We start from the raw sequence: 27520 nt of genomic DNA on the forward strand, positions 1-27520 counted from the left end.
TAATTCAGCTCAGAAAATGCCTGGGCAAGATCGTCACCGTATTCCCAGCTGACGGGTGAATGCTCATTCACGCTAACTTGCTGTTGTTGGGTTGGAGGCATGATCAGAGCTGCTCTCTCTCCCTCTTCTCCCCATCAGGCAAAGAAGGGCTATCAGAAGACTATCCTGGAAATCAACACGCCCAAAGTAGAGCAAGTACCTATAGTCGACATCATGTTCAATGACTTCGGAGAAGCATCACAGAAATTTGGATTCGAGGTGGGACCAGCTTGCTTCATGGGCTAAGAGCCACCTGAAAACTAGTCTCCAAATGAGCAACCTCGTAACCTCATTGCGCCATTTAATTAATTAAAAAAAAAAAAAAGAAAAAAAGAATTCCTTGTCACATGCACGTTCTGAAACTGGACAGCGATGGGTTATTTTTTTCCGTTTTGTTTTGTTCCTCATTTTGCCCGAGTTCCTCTGCGCCACCGCACCCACACGTACCGAACCGCCGACTGAGAGTACCGTTCCCGCGACAGACGCAGAATCGCATGACCGACCGCCGCACGCGTGGCCCGGAGACCTGTCCCCACGCTGCTGCCACCGCTGCTCCCACCGCTGCTGCTCCACGGCCACCGAGCAGACCCTACCGCCATCAAAGACTTCTTCTTCTTGCCGTGAAGCGATACCAAGCGCTTCTCTATACATTAGTTTGTGTGTGTGTGTGTGTCCCTAAGGAAAAATGGAAAAAACTTGAAACTCCTGTGTTCAGCTTGACGTTGAAGTCCCAGCAGTCCTGGCTCCAATCCAAACCCTGCCGAAGCTCATCGGAGGCATTTCATTGACTTCCACGAGATTTGGATCGGTTCTAGCAAGTAGATGTCATGGCCATTTCCAGAATTTTTAATTTCTCCATTGAATCGTGTAATTCTGTGTTTTACAAAATTTAACCCCGTGAATTTGATAGCTAGAAGTCACACTGGGCATCTCTTTCCCATGTATTAAAGGTGCTTATATTTTTGTATGTTTGTAAGTAAATATTTGTATTGTATATTATTTTAAATGTTTAAATGTTTCTGGCTTCAAAACATGCATGTGACCCTGTCTGTATTAAAACCACCATCCTTCCCACCACCATCCCAGCCAAGCATCCACCTGGGAATGAAGACTGCGGCTCACGTCCCCACCGCTCCTGCCTCTTCCCAACCCCAAGCCTGGATCTGGAGGGGCTTGGAGTTATGCCCAGGCACGAGTCTTTGCAGGATGAGGGCCCAATGAGTGGCAAACCCGCCCCCCGAGCCACAGATGCCTTTTGGAATGATTCGCTTCAAAAGAAGGAAATTAAAGCCGCTTTTTAACAAGATTTCTACAAAACCCTGATCTAAAAGCAGGATCTGCTTTGAGTCTCTGCCTTTTTATGCACTTGCTTACCTTAACATATATGTTTTAAATTAATTCTTCTTTTTTTTCCTTCAGCATTCTTTTAAAATAAAAAAAAAAAAATCCATTCCCAGCGGCAGATTGCAGTGGCAGGGGAAATCCATTTGTCCTCTTTGAATAGAAAATGTAAAAAAAAAAAAAAGGAGAAAAAAAAAAAGGTGCTTTTTATTTTTACGTGTCTCTGTGGTGCTATCTATTTGAATAACTTTAATACAACACTGGTGATACCCTGCCATTGGCCAATCTCCCACCAGCCTTTGCTTTTTAGCCACTTTCAACACAGACTGCAGGCTTTTGCTACAGCCTTTGATTATAAATGCATGCCACCCTTCATATTTGTTATGTAGAAGACCCACTCCTTTCCTTAATTGTATTGCGGTAGCTTATACGGCCCGTGTAGAAAAAGTATTAAATATGCTTACATCTTTTTTCTTTTTTTTTTTTTTTTTTCCCAAGACTATTCATGCATTTTATACGGTGGTAACCATACCAGATTGTACTCAGTCGCTGAATGTTTGTGGTGCTAATTTATGTATCTGTTGGATGTCCTGACGCGATGCTGAAGCCGTGTGGGTGCCTGCCCGCCGAGCGCTCCCGGGAGTCTGCAATTTTCTTGGTCTTCCCACGGTGGCTCTGCCAGGATGGCTTTTTTTTTTTCCATGCAGCGTTTTCGGCTCGCAACCTGCTTGACACCATCTTCTTTTTCCGTTTGTTTGTTTTCTCCCTGGCCGTTTTCCTTGTTTAGATCTCTTGGCTGGAAAAATAGATGTTGCAGGGTGTTTTTTTAATTATTATTTGGCCTGGAGTATTACAGCAATGCTTGAGCCAAGGGGGGGTCTTTCACCATAACGGAAAAGACATCACATTTACTGTGAAGAAAAGCCTATATATGATGTCTTTTCCCCCCTCCTTCCCAAGCAGAGAGCAGCAGCATCCGAGGAAGGGAGGCAAAGCCATGCTGGAGGGAGCGGTGATGCCGCGTGGTGCTTTTCGGTCTGGGAGAGCCGTGTCCATCCGTCTCTCTCCTGTTGTGTTCTCTCATATTTTTTTTTTTCCACTTGGGGGAGGAAAAAAAAAAAAAAGGTGCTACCCTAAAAACTGCAGACTCCAGCAGCAAAGCAGTGAAAAGGAGTATATAATAATATATAGGAGAATTCAGCTTCTCAGTCACCTTGGCAAGAGCCTTGTTCAGGAACAGTGGGAAGGTCAGAAAAGGTTGCACTTTCCTCTTTGCAAGAGAAAAGCCATATATTGATGTATGTACACACGTGTGCGTCTGTCTAGGTCATGTGATTCTGTTATAAATTTTCATCAAAGGAGCTTTTTTCTTTTATTTTTCCTTTTATTTCTTTGCTTTAATAATAAAAAAAAAATTCCTCTGTTGAATTCCACAGCGTTGTAATTGTACTGAGCTCCAAACTGTTCCAATTTCCCCAGACCACTTAGCTACGGTATATTGCAATAAAATTACTACTTGTATTTGCAGACATTCTTTTTGTGTAATTTTATTTCCCTCCTCCCTTAATATATATGACTTGAACAAATGTTGATAAGAAAAATAAAACCTATGGAAAAAAATTTTAGTACATAAGGCCCTTTTTAAAATATAGTGTCAAATGACATATTGTACATTTCTTCAAAGTCCAATAAACATGTCATAAAATTTAAGTGTAATGCCCATAAGAGCTATTTTTAAATATTTTAAACCTGTGTAATAAAGGAATAAATGTAATAGATTTTTTTCAATAAATCAAGTTTACTGTTTCCACCTAAACCAACGTGATGTGAATGTCTTCTTGAAGTTGATTGCAGCGTGATTTCCCCACGACCCTCTGCTCAGTGGAGCCTGAAGAGTTCATCAGAGGAGCAGTGAAAGTGCTTTAAAGGTAATATATACTGTAAAATAATAACCCAAACCCATCAGAACGAGAACTTCCAGGCCTGGAATCTTTTTTTTTTCTCAGTCAGAAACTCCAGTCGACCCAACAGTGCAGAAATCCAACCTGGGGATTTCAGTGGCTGGGATCTGGACAAGAAGATCAGGCGCCCACCGGCTCTCCACCTTCTCCACCCCAGCGGCAATGGCACCTGAGGAGTCTTTGCTTGGCACCGCAGCCTTTGCTTTAGCTGATCTTCTCACCCTGAGATGGATTCAGGAAACAAACCATTTCTCCAGCTTCTTGGTGAGCTCCTCGACCCCCAAACTCAGTGTCTCGGCCCCAGGGCACTGCTGCATGGACGTGCTGGGGGAAGCAATGTGGGGGATGCTTTGCTCATCCTCTCCTCCTTGCCTCCTGCGGGTTTCACTCCAGGGACATGCAAGACGATGACGGCTCCTCTGGAAACCACTGTAAGAAACTGCACGCATCTGCCTGCCAACGCCAGCCTCTGCTGCTGGATTTGCATCGCTCTGGTTCTCAGGGGCTTCTTGCAAAGATCATTCGGTTGGTGCTGCTGGTTTGCAGGTTCAAGAAGATGCCTGCACCTTGAAAATGTGTCCTTATTTGCAACACAGCAGGTACGTGCAGTACAAACACGCGTGTGCACAAACCCACCTCTATGCACAAAGCTTTGCATTGACCATGCCGAGTTGTGTGTCCCATCAGCCTCTCCCCTTCATTCTTTGGCTGCAATTAGCGGTAGATCTCAGATTGAGAGAGATGTTCAGATAAGGAGCCAAAGTCCTTTAGTCTAAGTATATAATTGGCTTGTAGGAGTCGTTTTGGAAAATCTTGGGGTATTATGGCCAAATCTTCATCCAAATGGACCCCAGAAATGCAGAGGTACCACAGCTGCAGGAAGAAACTAGGGGGAAAATAGCCTGAATTATTTAGACCTGGCTAGAAAGATTTAACTTGGATCCTGATGATGCTTCAAGGTGACACTAACCTCGTCCGTGCTGACATGCCAGTTGTGATTTGCACTGGATCATTGCTGGCTGCAGCAAACACTTCTAGCAAATGCCTCAGGGTCTCATAGCCCAGAGGAGCTTTGATCTGCCATTAGGAAAAAGCAGAGATCTGAGCGAGGATTTGACTGTTTCCAGAGCTGCCAGACGCAGAAGCCATGGCATATTTTTCACCTATTTTTGTGTAACGTAAAGTCCATGATTTGGTGCTAGAGCTACAATGCAGTAACCGTGTCTGCCAGGTGAAATCCGGAAGGTGATTTTTGCAAGATCCGCAACAGAAAGCAGCAGATGATCGAAACAGAGCGTGAGCACCCAAGACAGCTCAGTTTTGCTCTGAGGACGGGTTGAGGATGGGACTGCTCAACCCACACTCACGCACACCCCAGGGGCTTTGCCCGAGCACGGCCCCAGCGCAGCGGCTGCCTCCCCCGCCTCGGGGATGGTGCCCAAGGGCCGGGTCAGCAGCTCAAACCTCGGGATGCAGCAAGGAGAGCAAGAGGACTGAGCTGAGCACCCACCCCAGCCCTGGGGGGAACAGAGCAGCACCCACCCCTGGTACAACTTGGGGAATGAGAGTTAACCGAGTGCGGCTGAGCCCAGTTGCGTTTCCAACAGCCTTTAAAAGCAGCTGAGCCAGCCGGGGCAGGGGAAGCCGTAAGGCTGCAGTGCTACCAGTGTCTGCTTTGCTCTGCCTGTGATTTTTTTTCTAACAGGCAGGGGCTTAACTAGGCTGGGATTTACGCACTTCTGTGTCTTAAGAAAGAAGGTGAAGCCTGAAGAGGTTTTTCCTATCCAGTTACCTGAGCTGACCCAGGCGTGAGGATGTGTATGTTTGCTTCCTGGCTGTTTCCTAAGGTAAAACATGAATTGCTGTGTGACTTGATTTCTGCCAGTAAAATGGGAATTATTCCTTCTTGGTTTATTTTTTAGCCCTGTTCCAGAGGAAGGGGCCCGGGTCCTCATGCTAGCTGTGTGTCTGTTGGCTCCCTGTCTTTTATATTGGAGTCTCTTGGTTTGCTTCAGCTGGTGGAGCAGTGGCTGTCCCTAAAAAAGCACATTCCTACGTGGTTTGTAAGAGTAGGCAGTGGGGCAGAGAAAAGAGCCTGCAGCGTAAGCTCAGCCATGTATTAGCCACCTGAGACCCCACTGAGAGGTTACCTGTGGGACAGGAGGCCACAGGGAGCACGGCCTCGTGCACCCATCGCTCGCAGGGGATGAAGCGCTGGTGTGGGTGCCTCCTGGCCAGGGCTGTGCGGGAGCAGCCGGTGCGCGGGGGCAGGCTGGGACGGAGCCAGGGGCTCGCCATCTGCCAGCCCTGCTGCCAGCGTGGCAGCACCCGCCCGGCGTGGTGCAAAGGAGCTTTTCCAAAATGCAGCTCCCTCTAGTTGTGCTTTGGACCTGGGGCTGTGCTGATGGTGATGGATGCGTTCCTGCTCCTCCTCGGAGCCGGTGGGGAAGGGGGCCGGGGTCCACAGCCCGGGCCGGGGGGTGCAGCATGCCGGGGAGGCACAGCTCTGCTCCCAGTCTGCTCTGTACCGCTCCCAGTCTAATCTGTGCCATGTGGGGACACACCGTGATCACACCGTTTGCTCTCTGCAAGACACAACAGCTTCGGTTGGGATGCACCCTGCTCTACTATTATCATCTCTCAAAGTGATGCTTCTCCCAGCTCCTTAAATCCCACGTTTACATGAGACTAGTAAAAATAAAAATGGCTAAAAAAGAGGTGTTGGCTATGATTAAATTTAGAGACTAGATCCTGGGCATTTCTTCCCTATGGTCTAGGTGAGTTTGGGCAAACAACCTAGAAGAAAAACTGTGAATGGGTGTTTTATACTAAGTATTGGGCTTCCTTTGTGCAACTAACGCTCTCCTGGAAAGAGAGAAACAGCAAGACAAAGTGGGAGGCTATAATGAGAAGAGGAGAGGAATGTGCCTTAGCACGAAGAGAATATGTAAAGCGTTGGGTAGAGTGAGGCTTTCACAGCATACAAGGCAAGCTAGAGCGATTTTCATTGTTCAGCTGCTTTTTCTCCAGCATCTTCTCCCCAGCCGGGCCTGGTTGGACTTGGTTTTTTTATTAATGTCTCAATCAAAAGACTAGAAGTGATCTGACCCACAGCTCTGGGGGAAAAAAACCCCAAATCTCTGCATGACTTTCTATGAGAAAGAACAAGTGAGCTGGAAATGCCTCCTGGCAGTTCACCATCACCTGTAAATTAAGCTGCAGAGTCTCCAGCAAAAGCTAATACAGTGCAAGTCAAATGTATCCCCTCTCTCTTAACACCTTGCACAGGAACTGTGCCACTGCAAATTCACTGCTCTGGCTTTCCTGCCAGCCAGGCACTCCACCAGACGGGCAATTTCCAGATTTTTAAATATTTTTTTTTTTAACATGGGTGATCTGAGCAGGACAGACCGCTGCCGCAGCAGTGAGCCGTATCAGGCTGATTCTTGTGTGCGCTGGCACTGCAAGCCTTGTGTCCCTCTGCCAAGAGCATCGCGTCCCCTCCTCTGCCGGGGTTCGGGTGAAGGCTCCGGTCTGCGGCAGCAGCGGTGCCCAGGACCTTCACCCGCAGTGTGGCTGGAAATGCTCAGCGATGTCTCAGCTTGCAGTAGCAACAGGAATTATCGGTGCGAGGGCTGTCTGCTGTGCTCATTCTCTGTAATACTCAACAATTCCGGCTCCTGCCAGTGCTGTGTGACCCGACCCTTTCCCTCCAGAGAAAAGTTGTGTTTCACCCGGCCGGGCAGCCCGTGCATGGGCTCTGCCCAGCGCTGCAGCGGGTGGTGGGGCAGGATGCGGCCCTGCAGCCGCCTGGGGCTGCTGAGGGCTGAACCTGAGCTCCTCCGACACAGCCACCTCTTCTGCTCTCCCTTTTTGCTCCGTTTTCCCTTCTGCTATGCCGTGCTGCATAGTGCGACAGCGCAGCAGGTGGGAAGCAATGTTTTATCATAATTACCCATAAATCATCGTGTCACTGCAGCAGGGACTTCTGTTTTTTCCTTCCTTTCTGTTTTCTTTCCATGTATTTTTCTTACTTTCAGGCAAGAGCAACCTTTGAAGCCAACCTGGGCTGATGTTCTCAACATCTGTCAGTCGCTGTTTAACCGGTGCCGCTCTCCTGCCATTACGCAATGGCCCAAAACCGCAGAGCTTTAATGCTTTTCAAGGCACCTGACTTAATCCAAGCTCTGATTTCAACCAGGAGGCACTACTGACACTTGAGAGTACAAAAGTGCAGCTTCGTGACTTGAGCAATAACAGGAAAACACAAAGCTTGAATACCAGCCCTGGCATTCAGTGCTTTACAGCCAAGTATCCGGGATGCGCAATAGGTCTGTAGTGCTTCCCCCGGGCTGGTCTCCATCTCTCCTTCAGAGGAGCAGCATGCTGTGCCGCAGTTAGCAACTGACTGAGGATTGTCACTGCAAAACCACCAGCGCCGAGCTCTGGTCCACCAGGATTATCCTGTAAAAGCACCGTGGAGCAATGCTTTGGATCGTTACAGCCTCGGAAATAATTTACTCTTAACTCATCCTTCCCTCAGTGCTTCTAGCTGGGGGAAATGGCGGTCGCCTATCGCATCAAGGAGAGCTTCAGTACCAGCATCTTCTCTGGGCACGTAATCAGCCTGCTGGATTTGGGGGTCTTGCTGGGTTTTCCGCAAGGCACAGCACTGACAGCTGGTTTTGCTTTTGATCTCTAAAGCAAGGGGAGTGGTAATGTGCTGTAGGTTTTTTTTTATGGTACCTATTGCCATTTCATTTATTCCTTGTAACTTCTCTGGCTGCAGATTTTTTCCATCCTGGGGCACCATGGTGCAAAGTGATTTTCTCCAGAGGCACAAACTCAATAGTTCAGACAGGCCCTGTGTGTTTCTACTTTCATAGCAAACAAAACTTAGCAGTTTATGCTTTTATTTAATGGGTTTTCTTAAATAGCCCAGAGCAAAAATAAACACCCCAAAGAAATCAAACGCAGGAAAACCCTGAAGAAGAAGCTGTTTTTCTCCTTCAGAGAGAAGCCAACATGCTTGTTTTTTAAGAGATGCATAACTAAGAGAGCTCTGAAGTGCTGAAATTACATCTTGTAAGGCTCAGGCTGTCACGCTCAGAGGCACCCCTGGAATCGCTGCTCGACACAGCTGAAGACAGAGAGCACACGTGCCATCTTCGGGCCCTGCGTTGGGACTTAACATTCTCGTTCTGCCTAATTATTAATATGTTAATTTGACAACAAGGTGGTGTTCTTTGCAGAAAATTTTCTGCACTGTGCGTGGCTTTTTTTCAGCTGCTCCTTAGCTCAGCAAATTTTCCTTTTTCTCCATTTCCTTAGCTCAGGCAGGGTAGAGCCATGGGCTGCACCCAGGGGACCCTTCCCTGAGCACCCCAGGGTGCTCAAGAGAGTAACTGTGTTGGGTGAGCATTGTGTTGGTGCTGACTGCTAGCCTGACCTTGGGGACATCCCCTAGCATGGCCAAGCCATGACCCCAGCCCTGCAAAAGGCGGATGGCGGGCTGCAGCGCTGCCCTGCAGCCCCAGGGATGGGGACTGCTGCAATTGTGCCATTGCTTGGGAACCCAGAGGGAAAAGATGCACTGACTGTGCTTTTTGAAGTGCAAAAACTTCCCCTGGGCAGCTGAGCAGGGACCGTGACCTGCTAGTGGGGTCCCTCCGCCACGGGTGGTCTCCTGTCCACACATACCTGCAGTAAAGAGTTTGGTCTCTTCAGGATTTAAATGATAATTCACGTCCAAATGTCTGCTGGGGACTCCCAGACAGAAGCCTGGGTTGGAAAAGTGCCTCCCGTCAGCCCCCATCTCCTCGAGAGCTGAAGCATCTCTGCTGCAGGTCGGACCCCAGCCCGGAGCTGCTCCTTGCTGCTACCAACGCGATGTTGAATTTCAGAAGAAAGCAGGAGCAGCCACAAGAAAAAAATTGTCCCTCTTTAAGGTTTTCCTTTCAAGCAGGCTGATCAGAGACCCTGTTGAAACGGAAATCAAAAAGCTGCCAGACTTGAAACGTTAATTAAGATACACAACAGGGAGAGAGGGGGAGAAGGAAGGAGGGGAGCATCTATTCATGAATTATCTGCTCTAAGAAGAAGCGTTTGTGAATGCAAAATGCATATATCATTTTGGTGGCAAATGAAAGAAATTGAATCAAACTACACAGGAAGTTTGTACACCACAGTGGATTTAATTTTCAAACTTGCATCAGGCAAAGATTAACCTTGCTGAAGGGCGTTAGCGGAGCAGGCAGAATGTGTAAAAATTAATCCCTGCTATAAGTTTCTTCAGGAGGAAACACTAAGCAGTATTAAATATTTATTGTATATAAATACCTTCTTCCTCCCACCCCATTTTCTTTCCTGCTTTGCATTTCAGTTACTGCTTCTGCCAAAGCCTGTCTGCCCAGCAAAGCAGCATGCCTAGTTCATGCTGTGAGAGTGTAAGGGGTTTTTTTTTCTCCTGTGGAAGGAGAAAGGTATGAGGAATAATTCATTTGCCACCTTGATTTTTTCACTCCCTCCCCTCTAAAGATTGATACCGTTGCACTTAAAGGGGAGAAAATCAAGTTGTGCTGATCTATGAGCAGACACTATTTATTCTTATAGGGTCTCATCTGCAATTTGTTCAGCATCTTTGGAATTAAAATCCCTTTGCAATCTCCCCAGCTAGCTGAAAATATGCCATTTCCCTCCTCTCCCTTCTCGGATGTCTTTTCCCTCTGATCAGGGCACAATGTTATCGATGATGTGATTCTGCTTTACATTCAGATGGTTGTGGAAGTTTTGGACCGTAAATAATGCTCCTGTGCAGCTCGGGCAGAACTATTCTGAGGTTTTTTTCCTCCTCTTCTTTCTTTTCCTTCTCTCTTTCTCTTTCTATCTTTCTTACTTCAGATCTTGGAACGGGTGATAAATTAATCATTTCTTCTCCTGTAGCAACCGCCAACGTACAATATGGAGCTGATTACTTCACACCTGTGATTTAGACTTAGAGGTGACCCTGCAAATGGCAAAAAAAGAGCCGATCTCATGGATCCTGTGCTGCCTGGGAGGAACAAACCAGCCCGGCACAGAGACATGGCTCAGCACATTAGTCCTAGAAAGCAGCTTTACGGTCCCGATGTCCCTCCTTTGTCCCCAGCACCCAGAGCAGGGACAGCCTGGCCAGTTGAGCCCGTGCCTGAGGGCATTTCTGGAGCAGATGCAGGCTGGTTTCCACTTTTTTGCAGGGATTAAGGTGGTTTGCATGGGTATTTTCTACTTGGCAGGATGATGGGACTTGGGCTGGCATGCATATGTCCACCAGATCCTGCCCCAGCTGCCCGGAGCTGATCAGATGCAGTCAGCAAGGCTGGCTCACTGCAAGGCTTTTTTTTTTTTTATTTTTTTCCCCCTTCTGCTTAGAAATAGAAAGCAGCTGAGGGCGGTGGAGATGAGCCATCCCACCGGGTAGCACAGGGTCCTCGTGGCTAGAAACCACCCATGGCAGACTGAGCTGCCTCTTACACCCTCTGTGCTGTGGATAACCACTGCCTGTTATCCAGGGCTGCCAGTCAACAGAGACAGGAGCATCTTCAGGCCACCAGTTACATCTGCCTGACTTCGGTTTGCTGAAGCAAGTGGGCTCAGCGTCCTAGACCCGAACTCTGGATTAGCCCAAACCCCATGCTGGGGGCTGCAGTATGGGACCCGATGGGACGCCGCACGTTGCAAGGGCAGAGCTGCAGGGTCTGGTTTGTGGTGGTGCTTTTTAACTCAGGAGGAGAGCCCGGGTGGCTCCAGCTGAGTGGGGGGGATCGGGACCCCCTTAATCTGCTCGCGAGAGGCTGCCCAGCCCAGGCGTCACTCCAGAGCTGGAGGTGTGTGGCCATGGAGGAGAGCAGACTCATCCTCCTCTTGCTGCTCTGGAGCCTTCTTTCTGCTGCCTGGGGGAAGGGCTGGGAAGGACTCGCAGACCCCATCAGGAGGCATTTTCCTACTGTTCAGTGGATCCCTCCCTTTAATTGCCAGTACAAATAACAATTTGTGACTAAAAGGAAATCCACCTGAAATGTCTGTCCCATGGAGTCATTATCCACTTGAAAAGGCTTTTCTGGGGCTGATCCAACCCCCTTCTCATGGCTGCGTTTCTATTTATTTTTTAAAAGCATAAGATTTCATGTTGTTTTGTTTCTAATTTTCTAGAGAGCTAATCGGATTGGCAAGCAGAGAAAGGAGCTTTCAAGGGAAGCAGCTGCTGAATAGCAGATAGCATATAAAGCTGGGCATGTAATCCAAGCTTTACCCACAGCCTTATTAAGATCTAGATGTTTTATTGCAGGCATATATCCGGCTGGATTTCATATTAAGTTTTGTGATTTTTCCCTTTCCCCCCTCCCCTTCCCAACATTTTTTTTTTTTTTTCCCTTCATATAATTTGCTGCCTTTTGCTGGAGGAAAGAGTCTCATTTAACTGGTACACGTGTTGCACTGAGCAACATCCTCAATTTAAATGGAAATTCTATCAATAACAAATGCACTATCTCTCCTCGCCCGGGAAAGGGCTTAGAAATATCATTCAGAGGTAAAAAAAAAAAAACACAGCTCAAATCCATCAGTACAAGAACAGCCACAGCCCTCTTGCAGAGGCCAATTGCAGATAATAAACTGCCCATTTGTTTGCAGCCAAGATAGTGTAAATTATCTGGAGGAAATATGAGTTCAGTAATCAAGCCTGAAAAATAAAATGAAGGTGGGGGGAAGTGGGAATCTCATTATATAGTTACTATTATCGTTTATTGCAGCAGCCCTGAAAGACTTTGGCTGAAAATAGGGGCCAACGCGCGGACAAGGAAAGAGAGACAGAAGCTACGGGAGCAAGAATGAGTCTGCAGGCGATGTGAGTAACAGCCTTAGCCCTTCTGGCAGCAGCTGGGGAGAGGATGGTTTAAATGACTCGGTCAAGGGCACAAGGAGTTTGAGGTGGATAAAGGGACTAAATGCATGGTTGGGTCCTAGCCCGTCACCCTTTCCAAGTCTGCAACTTTTTCTACCTGTTTTCTTTTCTCACAATTCATCCGTTATATTTCAAGCCTGACTGTACACTTCTTGGGTCAGAGATTTTTGTGTATCGTGTAATGCTATGGATGCCCTGTAATGCGTCCCCGATGTGGTAGAAGCCTGAGCATAACTAATAATGAAAAATGAAATGGGGTTGAAATACATTTGTCCCTTTTCTTGTGGGGAAGAGGGAGAAAACCTAAGACAAAATATTCAATTTTCATCGTTCAAAAATCCAGAAATCTTCAGAAATGGCTCTTTTCTGGATGAGAAACTTTTCAAAATGAGAAACTTTGCTAGATGTCCCTATTGTTAAAAGCCCATTTTCTCCTAAAAGAGATGCTTCAAGGAAAACCTTTCAGCCAGCTGTAAAAATAAATCATTTAGTATTGCCTCCTTTGACTGATGAGATTTATAGGCGCTGTATAGATGATTTATAGAGAGGATGGCATAAAGATGCTTTCTCGACCGCACTCAATAAAGCCAGTCTTGGACTTCTCCCCGGCTGGTGCGGAGCACTGATGCTCTGTTGACGCCAGCGGCTCCGTGTCCCGTTGCACCAGGTGAGGATCAGATCCGTGGGCTTCGTTCCCGTACGCAGGACATAGAGTTGCATTTTTATCGGCTCGTTTGGGGATGATGAAGGGTGCAGGGAGAAGCACCCAGGCGTCCCCAGCCCCACGGTTCCTGGCTGTGACGGGGCTCTCACTGCTCCCCTTGTTTTTCAGAGCCAGGCTTCCAGAACAAGAGCGTGTGGAGGTGAATCGCCTCCCAGGTCTATACTAATCAAGGAGGAGGATGTTCAGGAGGTCCAGCGGTGACAGAGGTTGCGTGGGATGCCACAGGGGATAAACATCTCTTTCCATTTGTATTGGTTTTACTTGTTAATTTACTTACTGCTGTCCAGACCACGGGGTCCTGGTGGTCCCCGACCCCCTTTGGCTGTGACGGCAGAGAGCCCCAGCTGCATCTCCCGCCTGCGATGGGCTCTGCTTCGCAGGCGCCTGCCGCAGGGCAGGTTTCTCTTGCGATGTGGTGCACAGAGGTGAGGAGGCTCCAGCTCCCCCAAAGATGAGAAGAAGTTCCCGGTCCCTGTCCAAATTTGGGGTGTAGCTGATTTTCTAAATCTGTCGAGATTCATTTATCACTGTGATGGATCCTCTGCCCATATGTTTAAATACCAATGAAATACTTGCAAATATCTGCTCACCCAGGATGAATAATTTTGGTTGACAGGCAATCAAGAAAAGATTAGTATTTTCGTTGCCATCAACAACTCTAAGATACTTGGTGAGAAATTTCCATGTCCCTTCTTTCTGCGAAGCTGCGTGGCGTCTCGCAATTTGCTGCCGCTGACGTTAGTGCAGTTTTCTTTTTCCCTGTCAATTTGGTCCCAAAGTGCAAAGCTCTTTGCAATCCCCCAGCGCCTTCCTCAAAAATAACACAAGCAGGGCCTTGCACCTTGTGTCGTAAATCACAGCAGGAAAAATGAAATTATAGGAGCTTACAAGTCCCACCAGGCCAGGGCCAATGCTGAATTCATCAATCCCGTGGCCTGTCCAAAGCTTAGGTTTCGGCTTAGCCCTTTACAACTGGTGTCGCATCCAGGAGATATTTCTGAGCCTGTGGCAAGAATAGTAGTGAGGAGAAACAATACGTAATCATCTGTACTGTCTGCCTGGAAAGGCTGGAGGAGCCACCTGTGTGAAATAAAAGGCTTTAAGGAGCAAAGGAATCTATTTTATCCAAAGCTATTTTTCTCTGAGACTGAGGAAGAGATCTCCTCTGCCTTAGTGCACATCCTTGGTTAGTAACTGGAGTCTTCTGTATGAAATACTGCATGAGAAAACTACAGTCTCATTCACTAAATAGAGTTGCGGAGAGAGGGAAGGAACGGCGCTTCCTGAGGAGCACAAGAGCAGCGGAAGCTCTTTAACACCTTTAGTTCCTGTGTAGCATCTGCTGATATTTCGGTTTTGGCACCTATAAAGCATCTATTATCCCTGCTGAGTTTTTACCCAGTCATGTTTTCTTATGGAAAAATAAAATCCACCAAACAACACATAAATGCCAGCGACAAAATAAAATAAATAAAAAAAGGAGATTATCCTGAGAAGGGAGCTGGGCCTTGAGCTGCAGAGGGCTGGATTGCCCTGCAGACAGGATCCCAGCGATTCGGGGGGGACTTCAGCCACCAAAAGTGTTTGTCAGAGGAACCTATTTCTTATGCTGAATTTAATGACTATATCGGCTGGAAGAACCACATCCCCCCAGGGCAGCCCTTTTCACTGAACCAAAGAAGTGGTGTGATTTTCCAGGGTGGAGGAACGAGGAACCTCGTTTATTAAAAATTTAATTGATATGCTAACGATCAAGAAACTTCTGCTAAAAATCATTTCTAACTGATTACCTCTTCCCCCGCACCTTTCCCCCTGCGTGCGCATACCCCAGCACAGCGCTAAATGACTTTTTTATCATCTTCCCCACGCTTTCTGGGACAATTTCCTCTGGTTGAAGCTCCAGGGCTGGATCCAGCGCTGCAGACAAGGGCTGAGAGCAGCCCATCTTCCAGCCACCCTGGAGGAGTCTCCCTCCAAGGACCGTGCAAGGACCTGTCCTGGCTCCTTTCCTGGGCATCCTGAGTCAGGGGGGCAGTGGGGTCCGTGCCCCTGGGGTGCAGCCAGCGAGGGGGCCGGGCGGCTCGCGGGGGCTGCTCCTGCACAGCTTCGCCCATGCTTTGCTGGCGCGGATGGGGAGACAGGCAGATTGCCACGCCGTGGAGTTGTTTTTCCCTCTCGCCGTCTGCCGCGAGGAGCCTCCCCGCCGTGACTCACGGCCGGGTCCATCTGTCCTCGCCGGTGAGCTTCCGCCCCGCGTCGACGCTGGCAGGACCAGCAGCGCTCGCTTCCCTCCAAGAAAACAAAATGAAATATTCCTTTGGAGAGGGACCATCGGCATGGGGCTGATATTTCAGAGCTTAACTATAGCATGTAGTTCTCACTGTCTTTTGCTCGAAGGAGTTATGTCATTACTGAACTCAGATGCTGCTGACTCATTTATTCCGTTGCTTTTAGGCTGGCTATATATATTTCGGCACTAAGGCGTGCTTTGTATTTCAGGAGGGGTGGGGGAAAGGGAAAAGAAGCAGGAGGAGAGAGCGTTACGGTGCTCAGCTTTGTGCCCAGCTTGAGGTTTGCTGTAACGGCTTGCAAATGAAATGACATCCCATAAATATCAATATGTTTTAAAGGTCTCTCACATGCCGTAACTTGTCATCGCTCCAGCTCCAGGGAACCGGGGTGCTTGCAGAAGTGTGTATTTCCAGGGAATGGGTCTCTTGCCCATCACCACAGAGGGCAAGAGAAATTAGGGGCTCTTTGCCCTCCTCCTCCTTCAACATCCCCCATGTCTCCTCCACACCATCACACCTCTGTCCGAGTCAGCCTTCCTCCCTGTTCATCTTCATCAGCTCCCCATTGCTTTTCAATTCTTCGCTGGAAACAGTTCTTAGCTCCCATGCCTTGCACACTAAATTATTCTTTCCCTCTGCTATTATTTACTAGTGTGACACTCCCAGATGTGGTTTCCTATACAGCAAGGGTACGGAAACATTGTGGAATTGATTAAAAAGGGAATGCACCCTTTTTGGCATAGGCATCGTGTGCTGGTGTTTGTTTCCAGTCTCCTCAGACAGGTGGGACCAAATGCTTTCAGAAGTTGCTTCCTTCCCCTGCTGAACTGAGGGACTCCAGTTCAAAAGCACACCTGAAACCAGTTGCTTCACCTTGAGATAACTGAAGAGAGAAGAAATGAATCACACTTTTAGACCAGAATTTTAAAAGTGATTTAGGCACCTGTAAAATCTAGCCCGCTGGCATCATTCACCAGCTCCCCGTCTGCTGGTGAGTCTCGGGGCTGGGGTCAGCACCTGCAGCCACAGAGACTTCACCCTGGGAAGCTGAAATAGCCAAAATAAAGACTTGGTTTTGATGGCTTTCATGCAGCTGGCCATGAAAACAAGCCTAAAGCCGTGATCAGGAATCTGCAGGTACATACCCCTATGTCTACGGCCCATAGCATGTCCTTGCTAAGTATTGATGGTAATGTGATTTAAAAAAGTAAATAAACATGCACAAAAGTGTATGTTATGGGTCTGTTACCTGACCTAACGCCCAGCGGTGATCACTAACAGAGTTATTGACCTGATAGTTTGCTGCTATAAGAATTTTGAAAATGCCAGGTGGGTGTTCATAAATCATACAGTCCCACACATTTTTCTTCCTGGAGTCAGACCACTGCCGTGGCTGTGTAAATCACTGTGTACAGAGCCTTTATTGGATGCTATAAATCTCAAAGCTCTCACTTTTTTTTTTTTTCCTTTTGTCTTTAATAATTAAAGTCCAAACTGAGAAGGAGAAAGACTAAAACCCTTTGCAAACTCCATGTTTTTAGGGGTATTTCTGGAGGGTTTGGAGTGCTCGGAGAACGGGAGCCTGAGATTAACAGACTAGAGGGCAGGGAGAGACCGGTCAGACCTCCTGCGTGCGAATGAATTTATTCCTCTTGGAAGCTGAACTTTTCATTTACAAAAATAGCCTATCTGGATTTTAAAATTGAGAAGACTCCACCACAAACATTGGAGTGCTGCTGCTCTTGTTGTTCATATTCTCCCTTAAAAATGTAGTTTTTATTCCTAGTCAGGAATAAAAAAATAAAGGATTGCTTAGGAGGAGACCCAGAAGTCTTGCTGTCAGGAAATTCACATCGTGCACTACATAAAACAAAAGAAACTCAGGGTTTTTTTCATTCTTTCATGGGGCCTCTTTCCAAATTAGAATGAATGAGATGATCATAAGGATATAAGAAAAGGATATTGAAAGAACAGTCCAAATTGTTTTAGAAATAGATCTCAGGGGAGATCTATTAATTAAGCCATAAGTTAAGTTATAAAAATTAAGCCAATTAGATTGAATATGGGTTGTTTTTCCCCTTCATGAAGAAGCACACAGAGGTAGATAATTACAGCCAGTACAGATGTAAGGATTAGTATTCCTGGCTGCGAAGCCCACAGTTTTAATTAGTCACTGGGTCTTTCTGCAGGGCCACGTTAACAGGCAAGGGCGTGGTGACCTTTTCTTTTCTTTTCTCAGGTTCATTACAGCCCTGCTTATTGCCACGAAGCATTATAGCTTTGTGCTTGCAGCTGCTTTAAAGGCAACATGAAAGCCGTAACCGTGGGTCACCCCAATGGCACATCAAGCACGTCATCCAAAACTAAGAAGTCCTTGGTTTCTACCTTCACACGTGCATTTCTTTCTGTGCATCCACAGCTCCTTGGAGCAGGGGGCTGAGAAACAGGGCAGCTAACGGTGGACAGTCTCCAGAGAGGCAAAGGGACAGAGGTATTGGTGCCTGCTGGGATGTATGGATCTCCTTTTCAAAGGTGTTTGCTCAACTTTGTATGAAAGCCACTGGGACACAAGCTTTTAATATGTGTGGATGCTTGTGAAAGTGTCCCCCTGCCTGCCTGACTTCCCTTGTGCTCTGCCTACAGGCAAACATTGATTTCTCCTTTCCCTTTTCTACCTTTCTACCATTTCCCTGTTATCTTCAGCTCCTTTTAAGAAAACTACCGTGAGACTTCTTAAGGAAATCTTAAGATAGCAAAGGCATCTTTAAAGCACTGATAATTTCAACACCTTGTCTTGCACTGCGTGAGTAGATTCCCCATGAGCTCTTTGAAATACCAACAGTAGTTATAAAAAGTTAAACTTTCTGGATGTGCTATGGTCCATGCCCAGTGGCTGAGCTGTATCTGCCATCACAGCATCATCCCCGACACCGTCTATATGATAAAACCTGAACACGCAGGAGGAAACATATGTATACTGTGCCCAGGGCACTACTAGAGTTCTGGGGGGATGGAAGTGGGACAGGGATTTCAGTCTCGGTAAAGGGGAGAAGCTCAAGATGCTTTTCTGAAGGTTTATTTGAAAAGGATTGGCACGGCTGGCAGCAGAGGATAAGATCCAGTAAAGCTCTTGGTGTCTGATAAAACACAGAGGAGAAACTCAGTCCCAAACTTAAGGGCATTACTCCTCTTGACACAAGCAAACTCCCAGCCAAGTTTCTTACACGGGGGGAAAAAATTTTTGTTCTTCTTAAGTGATTTGGTTTGACAACTGAGTGCAGCTGAGGGCCTGGAGGTTCCCAGCTCAGGATTGCTCAGCTGTTAACTTGGGAATGAAGCTCGTTATCCACAGGTAGGTCAGCTTCGTGGTGATGGCCCAGCCAGCCCCAGCATTGCACCCTCCGTTGTCACCTCCAACTCTATTTCCCCAGATCCGAGGGGACAGGAGGAGTGTGCAGACAGTGCTCCTCTTCTGCATGAACTTCCTGAAGGTGTTTGCAGGGGGAAAGCTTTCCTATCTCTAGGAGAAATTTGTTTCAGGAGTTGCATACAGATTTGCTGTGTGTGTGTGTGTGTGCACACGCACTGTTTAGCAAACCATTAATCTCTTGGGTTTATTGATGCACAAAGATTATTTGCAGGTCTTCGAAATGAAAGTATCTGTCTCATCCCCTTTGTAACTGTGTCAGTATCTGTACCAGGCTGGAGTAAATCAGCCGGACTGACTTTGCGAAGTCTCTGCTATTACACCAGGGTAAAACTCACGTAAACGAGATCAGAATCGAGTCCAAACCTGGCAGTAAATGAACTGCAGCAGCAAAAGCAAGTTTAATGGATGTGTACTGCAGTTTAATGGATATGTACAGCTCTTGTTTTATTGCTGGGTTTTAGGAGAATAGCAACCATTTAATTGACTTTGATAGAAGAGGGTCTCCTTAGTGCTGTAGTCTAGGGCAAAACTGATCATGAATATAATTAAGGCATTTACTTCCACCATATATTTGTTCTTTCTTACTGTAACTCCTGCCTTGCAAACTTTGCTGGCTGCAGAAGGATGTTGGTGTTGGCCGGCTCCCCACTTTGCCATTGAAAAGAGGGGATCACTTCACCCCCCGTTCCGCTTGTTCCAGCCACAACAACCCAAGGACGCTACAGCCAAAATGTCATGGGCTTCATGCTTTGTCTCCAGCAAAATCAGTATCGATGATAGTGCGAGGTCTTGTGAGAAGCACTGAGGGGTGGGGGGAGAAGACTCACCGATGGTTCCCCGTGTCTCTGCAACGCACACCCCGGGCTGCTCTCCCTCCCATCGGTGCCGCAGCGAGCCCTCGGCGTGCACACCCACGGAGCATCGCTCGCCTTCCTGGGCCCCGAGCACGGGGCTGAACTGCAAGCTGAACTTCTGGTAACAAATGTGTCCCCCCTCTCTGTTCCCCAAGAAAATGTGCTTTGGAGGCTTTCCTTTCATGTTTCCTTTCAGGGGAATTGGAAGTACAGGGGTGTGCAATGACTGCGTAGGCGGCTGCCAATGGCTACTGGAAGAAAATCAAGGGCTCCATCTCCTCCTGCAAACCCCCAGGCTGCCAGCCCCAGGCTGGGGAGGTTGGATCCGCCTTGCTCAGCACTGTGTGCAAGCGGGAACGACGAGCATCCCACTAGGCTCATCATTCAGGTGTGGGAAGACCTGCCATGGAGGATCTAATGAGCGCTGCAGGCAGGGGTTGCTGTCCTGAGCCTTTGCCAGGTTTTGCCATGCTGCAGCCTCAGAAATGCCACCACATTTCTGCCCTCCCCAGAGGGGCCTGCCCAAAACGCCTGGTCCTGCTCGATAGGGAGAGGGGAGGGTGACCCATGGGCTCTGCCGATCGGAGAGAGGTGGCTTCTCTCCCTCCCAGAGATTTCATGGCACTTTTCCCACAAGCAGATGACACCGCTATGGTGGCAACCACCCTTTTCCAGATGGCTCCCACCATTTAAAATGGGCACCTTCCTTTTCCCTCTGAGCAGACAAACTTCTGCTGTGGCTGGTTACAAACAACCTGCCTTTCACTTCTGAGTGAGGCCATCCCTTTAGATTCCTTTCGTAACAAAAATAAAATAAAAATGAATGCATAAATATAAGACAATCATCACTCAATTAATTCCAGTCCTGTCACCATAACACTCTGTTTGGCCTCATTCATAGTTACTTGATCTTCAGCTCTTTAATATTTCAGGTGACCTTTTGGGCTGGAAAGATGCTGCTGTTTCTCACTAGCATTCATGAGTCAACTTGTGCATCAAGTCACAGCAGTGGACCCAACCACATTTATCATTCCATTTCAGGTGTCAGTAGAGCCGTTATTCAAATGACTGGCCACACATGTAATCAATCTTTAATGAAACAATAATTGCACCTTCCACTCTGCAAGACCTGTGCCTTTCTTAAAGGTGTCTTGTATATGAATTACTGAAAACAGTTGTGTTTTACCAGCAATAAGTTATGTTTCATCAATTGCCATCTTTCAAGAAAATTTTAATGGGGAAATTTATGACTCTCTGTTTCACTAAGGGACAGGTAAACAGCAGCTTCTGTTCCTCTTCCTCTCACCTTAGCATTTCTTGAGATTCCTGTAGGTTTTTGCATCTTGCCAGAAACCAAGAAGCAGAGGATCAATGGGCTGCTGGGCACTAAAGAGGTAACATATGTACATACCACCCCGAGGTGACGTTAGTGAATGTCCCTGTGCAAAGTGCCCCTGTTCTGTAAGTGGTGATGCTTACAGCAAAGTAAAGGAAAAGCCCCAGAAAATGTTTCCAGGGTGGGAGACCTCAGGGTCTCTCTGTGTCTTCTTTCCTTTTGAAAAGTATTCAGACTTGCATTATTTACCAAGATTTGAGAGGGTTAATTCTGAGGCACATGGTAGTAAACCAGGCTTTCACCAGGTGAGGCTCCTGATGGCTTTTGCCCCATAAAAAGCCAGCAGCTGCTGGGTTCTTCTTCCTTGCAAACCCAGCAGGGCTCAGAAGCAGCTCACCTCATGTATGCTTCTCCTTTGAAGTCAAGTGGAGGTAAGCCAGAAGGTTTAGCGCTGGCAGTCTTTGGAAACTGAAAAATCTTATCAAGATTTAGGCTTTTTTTTTTTTTAATTAGAACAATAGATATTTTTTTAATGAACATGAAAAATTCCTGTGTGTTTATAGACCCCAAAGTACTTTCTGTCTGAAGAAGATTAATAAGAAAAACTTAACTGGCTGTAGTGCTGCTTGGTTTGGGGGTAAAGTGCTTAGTGATGGAGCAACATTTTTAAAAGCGAAAGCAGTGACTGTGTGATGAGTGCTATTGTTGGTCCTGGTGCAGCCTCTGTGGATTACAGAAATAGCAGCAGGGCACTGGTCCTACTATAGCAACAGAGAAGTTAATATGAAGATAGTTCCTATTATTAGCTTCTTTATTTTCTCGGTACTGTATTATTTTACTTGTGTTTTTTCTTCACCTTGTTTGCAACCTTTCAGTAGCTATTCCAATTGGATTTTTTGTTTTTTCTTTCTTTCTTCCTGAAATTACTGTCAGCCTTGTTGGAAAAGGGTATTACAAGGGCCTGGTAGCAAGCTGCTTGCACTGATATCCCAATGGAGGAGGTGAGCTGGCTGGGAGAAGAAAATGAACAGTTCTATTTATGCAGCAAGTCTAATGGTGGTGGAGCAAGGTAAATATGCTAACAAAGAGCCTCTGTTTGCCTCGGCTGTGACAAGGCTGTATCTTGGGGAACAATCTCTCTTGTTGTTAAGGTTCTCTCCCGTCTCTATTGACTCTCTCTGTGCTGCATTAAGACAGCTCTTGCACTATACAACAAAATGGTGATAGGTAAAGCAACCCATTGAGCAGGTAAAGCTTTGTGCACAGTGCTGTATATGTTTTTTTTTTTTTCTCCCAAACTGTTTTCATGCAACTCTATTCTTTCTTGCTCTCAGCTGCCCTGGTTCAAGGTTTCCCTGTACTGAACTGTATGAGCTCTGTGTTCAATCTACAAAATAAACCAGCAATTGAGAAACAACCTTAGCAGAGCCACCCTGGCACAGATGTAAGGGAAGAGTGGTGTGAGCATCACAGCAAGCACACCTTTCCCTCCTCTGTATCCCCCTGTAATTCTCATTTCACTACCAGCCCCCTTCTTAACAAACCACCAGTCTACAGCAAGGAGCTCCTCTCCACCCTGCTTTTGGGTCTGGTCAGGGGTGAATGAACCAGGGACATTTTTCTTGCTCTGCCTGTGCGGTCCTGCTCGATAGCAGCTTGCTTCTCCGGTGGGACTTTGCAAGGTGCTGAGCTTGGTCCCACAGGGATGTTTCTCATTTCAAGAAACCACGTACTGCGGAACAGGCAAGCGCCTGCTGCGTGCCCAGGGATCAATGCGAGGGCAGGAGCAGGGCACCGATCTGTTCCTGCCAAAGCTGGGGCTGAGCAGGTCTCTGTGCTGCTGCTGACTGTGATTATCGATAAGGGGCACAAGCAAAGTCTCTTGGGGTCAGGGACAAGTGACCCATCTACCTTGTGCCAGCTTATTGTAGTCTCCCAGTGTAAATCCCTCATGTATAAGGATGTTTTTACTGTGCTTAGTGGCATGAATAACGCTTTTGCTTGTATATCCTTGGGGCTGGCTGGTTGAACACTGCATTGGGGATGATGCATAGGGCTGAGGTTTCTAAAGGGGCATTGGCAAGCTGAGGGCACGGACCTTGCTCGCGCTGAGGAGGGGACACTGCTCAGGCATCCCGTGGAGAGGTCCCAGGCTGGGCTGCCTGCATTCGGAGGTGGTTGCAGTGCTGCCCCAGCCTCAGCTGTGGGGAGCTATCTTGGAGCAAAGCCCCAGAGTCCCCCAGACTAAAGTTAAACTATTCTGCTAGCACAGGATTAGTTAGTGCAAGGTTAAAGCCCACTAATTTAAAAAGCTGGATTGCAGGGTGATAAATGACATGGCTTCCTGTATTGTTTGATAATTAATTGTTTGAGTCTTATTGTATTAAGGAGTGGAAAAAACGGAAAGATAAAAGAAGAGGAATGCCCTTTTCCTTCTGTGCACACTGAACTCCATTTGTTGGAAAAGGATTTATAGTTTTCATCATAATTTAATTCTAAAACATATCACTTAATTAAAGGGATTTATTAAAATCCTCTGGCAGTGCCTTTTTATGATTAGCCCAAGACTCAGTCCCTGAATGTCATGGAGAAAATTCATCGATTGATTTGTTTAACTGCACAGGTCTTACCCCCTCCCTGCTCTGGCTCACTCTGGGTGGAAGAAAGAAATCTATAGTCAAAAGCTTAAAAATCTTGAAGATAGATTGGTTTAATGATTTCGTCCCTTTTTTTCCTTCCCCTCCCCCTATCCCTGGGACTGGTTTTACAAGCCTTTGTTAATGAGCCGATTAATATTGATGATAGAGCACTAAGCTGTCAGTTTGTCCGCCAGAGATAAGTAGCGAGTCTGACTCCAGCATTTGATGAGCTGTGCTCTGCCAGCAGCGACAGGGACACCAGTTGCCCAGCCTCTGAGGAGGACATGTGAGATGGGTTCATGCTGGGATGCAAATGGTACCTGCCTTCCCTTCAGCGGGGCCGTGGACTCTGTGTATCGTATAAGCCTGAATTAGCCCTGATCCTGCAAAAGCTTTCTGACACCGGTTGTTTTGTGAGACCCCCTCCAAAATCAGTGAGCTCCTGGGATTGTATGGGGGAAAGGCTCTGCTGCCTGATGGTACAGCTGAAGAAAAAGGCTTGGAAACGCTTCTAGGCTTCTTGAAATGCCTAAAGGCTCAAGATACCAGAGGCAAATGAGAAGAACACAAAATGGGTTGTGAGTGAGCATCCTGCCTCTCTGCCTTTTTTCCAGCTTCCAGGCTGGTCTGGGAAAGAAGAGACCTGTTTGGGCCCCGATGGGGGCTCGGGAAGGGGAGCACATCCAGCTGCAGGAGTCAGCTCCCTTGTCACCAGCCCCGGCCGCTGTCATTTGCCTCCCAAAGGAGTTATTCTCCTCCTGTTTGAACTTCTGATAAGATGTATCGAGAAGCGCTCTTCTCTAAACCCATAAATCCTCCCATAACCCAAACGGAGAGCTTAGGAGTCTTATTAAAAAACTCATGAATGAGTTCAAACCATCTCTGATGACATTGTGCCTGTAGGCTTTTAAGTCTTCCACTGTGAAATCAGGAATTTCAGTGCCGCGTTTGGCATTGCTCCCCGAGCTAACGGCTCGTGCTGAATACAAATCAGCGCTTAAGGGCTCCATCTCTGGATCCTCATGTCAGGCTTAAATGCAGTAAATCTCTGGATGTAGCTGTCTATTAGCCCTGTTTATTAGATCTGGAAGGACTAGGGGAGAAAGAAAAGAAGAAAAAGCTCACAGAGGGAACGCTTTTTCAGTTCTCTTCCTGCCCTGTACAGTGATGTGGACTGAAGATGAAATGCTACTTTGGGAGACAGCTTTGCAGTCTTACTGTGCTGATGTTTTAAGTGGCCACTGCGTGTTTATAGTGGAATAGTCTAACACCAATGGCTGATCCTTTTCTTTTTGCCTTTACCATCTCAGCTGCAGGGAGCAGCTATTCAAGTCAGCCCCAGATGGGTGTAGATGGGTGCCAGCTCAGTGTCTGGGGTAGAATATAGGAAGGCTCTGAAAGTATTCGGGAAGACATTTCTTATCACTTTAATGGGTGTTTTTGACCTGAAATGTTGGTGACCCTCTCCTGCTCGGAGGCAACAACATACTTTTTCTGCTTCTTGCCCAGGTTCATGATGCACATGCAGGCACTTGCTCTGACAGCGCCGGCTGCACTGTGGTGCTTGGGACCAACATGTGCTCAGAGCCATGTGAACCCAACTCCTGATTAGACCCACTCAACAGAAAGGGCTCATGTTCTGATGTGAAAAGGTGAGCCTAGAAAGCCCCTTTCCCTGATGCCTCCTCCCACAACCTCTGGTTTCAGACCACGGGAGCCCTTTCTCTCAGGGTGACTGAATTTCCCTGTGCTGCTCCAGGCAGCTCCCATGAAAATCGCACCTAACCAAGGTGGGCTGGCGAGAACATTCACAGCTCACAGGGCCTTGCTTTCAGAGCCCAAGCAAACTGCTTGCTGCAGCGTTTTTCTCAAAAATGGCTAATTCTTCTTGGCCCCTCAGAGGTGTTTTTTCCAAAGCTTTCAACTCTCCCATCTTTTTTTTTTTTTGGGGGGGGGGGTGAAGGTTGCTAGTGCAGCAGTTCATTTGCATTACAAAATGTGAGTAAGACATTGTCCTCAGGCTTATGAAGTGCTGTCAGAAGACTGATTTAAAATACAGTGCCCCAAGTCCCTCTTGGTTTGTATTTAATTAAGGCCTTTCATTCATCATTTATTTCTGCATCCCATCATCTTTGGTAGTTTATGAAGAAAGAGGAAAATAAGGCTTCCTTCTGAGAAAGATGCTGATAATGTTTGTTTTCTGAAGGCAACAGGCTCCTCTGGCATCTATATCTGTTGATGATTTCTTTAACCCATACTTTTTTTTGATGACACAGGCGCTTTTTTATTTGCTTTTTACTAAAGGGAGTCCTGCCAAGTTTACAAGAAAGAGAGGATGACTCCTTCCCCCCCTCAACGCTAGTTAGGTGCCGAAGTCTCCCTGCTGCTCCTGACATTGGTGCCCAGTGCTTTTGGGGGGTTAGATAACTGGATTGTGTTATTTTTTGGACAAAAATGAAAACTAGCGAGGAAGGGACAACTGTGGAGTCCCCGTGCTAGATCTGGAGTCTTTCAAGTCTGGATATAAAAGCGATGGTGTGCACAAACCTTGGCTTGGTTTCTGTAAAAATTCGTTCTGAAAAGGGTTTTATATTTATCCTCCCATCTTTCTTCTAGTTACCAAAACACGCTCTCTCAACCCAGATAATTAAAAATGCACACACATCCCAAGAGCAGAGCTATTCTGAAAGCAGCTCTGGTGCAGCCGAGCATGCCCACTTCTGTGTGTTACCCTTTGAACTTCATAAGAGCCAAAGAGAATCATTTTCAGACAGCGATGAATAGCTTATACTCCCATTTGTTTGCTCGGTGTCTTGCTTTAAGAAAATGTGAACACTTTTGCTGGCTGTAAAAGCGTGGGGGAGATTGCTTCAGTCCTCCTGAGGTGTGAAGAGCGAGCTCGCTCCCATCTCGATGCACTGCGATATTGCAGTGCGGGGGGTCGCATCCATCCTGAGCTGCCGGAGCACATTCCAGCCTGTGACGGCTGCACCCGGAGCTCTCCTAGCCCTCTAGGTATTCAGCTTTGTCAAAACACTTCATCCCTGCTTGGCTAGATCCCCCTTGCTTTCTAAAAACCCCATCCACTTCACTCCTGATCTGCTATCCTACTTGTCTCTCTGGCTCTGCCTTCCCCAGCGTGAAGGCTGGCACTCCTGTCACTCACTGGGGAAAATTCAGGGATATTTGTCACTGTCAGCAGGGAGGCGGAGGGGTTTTCATAACAACTTGCTGCATGTGTTCTGGCATATGATCCAGTTTTTACATAGGCTTAAATCTGGATCGATGATCTGCCCTGTCCTCCGAAGAGCTGTATCGCAGTGATAACATTTCAGAGCTGCCTTCGCTGTATCACCACGAACAGACTTGCCAGAGCACTTCCCCAGCTCTCATCCTTTCTAACAATACATTATTTAAGAAAATTAAATCTGAAGTGCATATGTGACCATCCTTCTGATTCACAGGGTCATGCACCAGGGGCTTTGCTGGAATAAATAAAAGCCTCTACTTATGGCTTGTTGGTACAGTTGCCTTCATTCAAACCTTTTCTGACAGCGCTTATCGATTATTTGGGTCTACGTTTGGAGGGAAAGGCTCTGTGCCATGACGCCAGTTGTTGCTGGTGAACAGCCCAAAGGCTGACAGCCAAAATCCCGGGTCCCCTTGACAGTGCCTGCTTTGCTGCTGGCAACAAGTAGGCATTTTCTCCTCTCCTTTGCTACGTGTGCGTGAGCAGGAGAAAGGCTTTCTTATCGAGCCCCATCCAGGGCTTCTCCTCCTCACAGCTGTGCCTCATTGTTAATGGCAGAATAATGGGAGCGAGTGTAAGATGGGAGGAGAGCTCTCTCCCATGGGCCATGGGAACAGAAGATGCTCTTCCCTCTCCCTATTTAGCCTCCTGCTGATTTCGGTCGGCTCTGCCCCAGCTCCCATTGTGCGCGTGAGAAACACAGCTGGGGAAGAA

At 47.2% G+C, this 27520-nt stretch overlaps 1 protein-coding gene and 1 long non-coding RNA gene across 2 annotated transcripts in view; both read left to right on the forward strand.

Annotated features, from left to right (window-relative positions):
• COL5A1 (collagen type V alpha 1 chain) overlaps nucleotides 1-2907 on the forward strand; it is a 181551-nt gene extending 178644 nt beyond the window's left edge. Inside the window, 1 exon segment of the mRNA XM_050907940.1 lies at nucleotides 139-2907. Coding sequence (XP_050763897.1) covers nucleotides 139-285 — 147 coding nt within the window. The 3' untranslated portion in view covers nucleotides 286-2907.
• An 18383-nt stretch (nucleotides 2908-21290) lies between these two features.
• Nucleotides 21291-26408, forward strand: LOC127023682 (uncharacterized). Its single transcript, XR_007767464.1, has 4 exons — nucleotides 21291-21348; nucleotides 21851-21986; nucleotides 25066-25208; nucleotides 25861-26408. It is a non-coding gene; the product is annotated as an uncharacterized LOC127023682 (long non-coding RNA).
• Nucleotides 26409-27520: the final 1112 nt, after the last annotated feature.

The sequence above is a fragment of the Gymnogyps californianus genome, chromosome 18, assembly GCF_018139145.2.
Source record: "Gymnogyps californianus isolate 813 chromosome 18, ASM1813914v2, whole genome shotgun sequence".
In the NCBI taxonomy this organism is placed as follows: domain Eukaryota; kingdom Metazoa; phylum Chordata; class Aves; order Accipitriformes; family Cathartidae; genus Gymnogyps; species Gymnogyps californianus.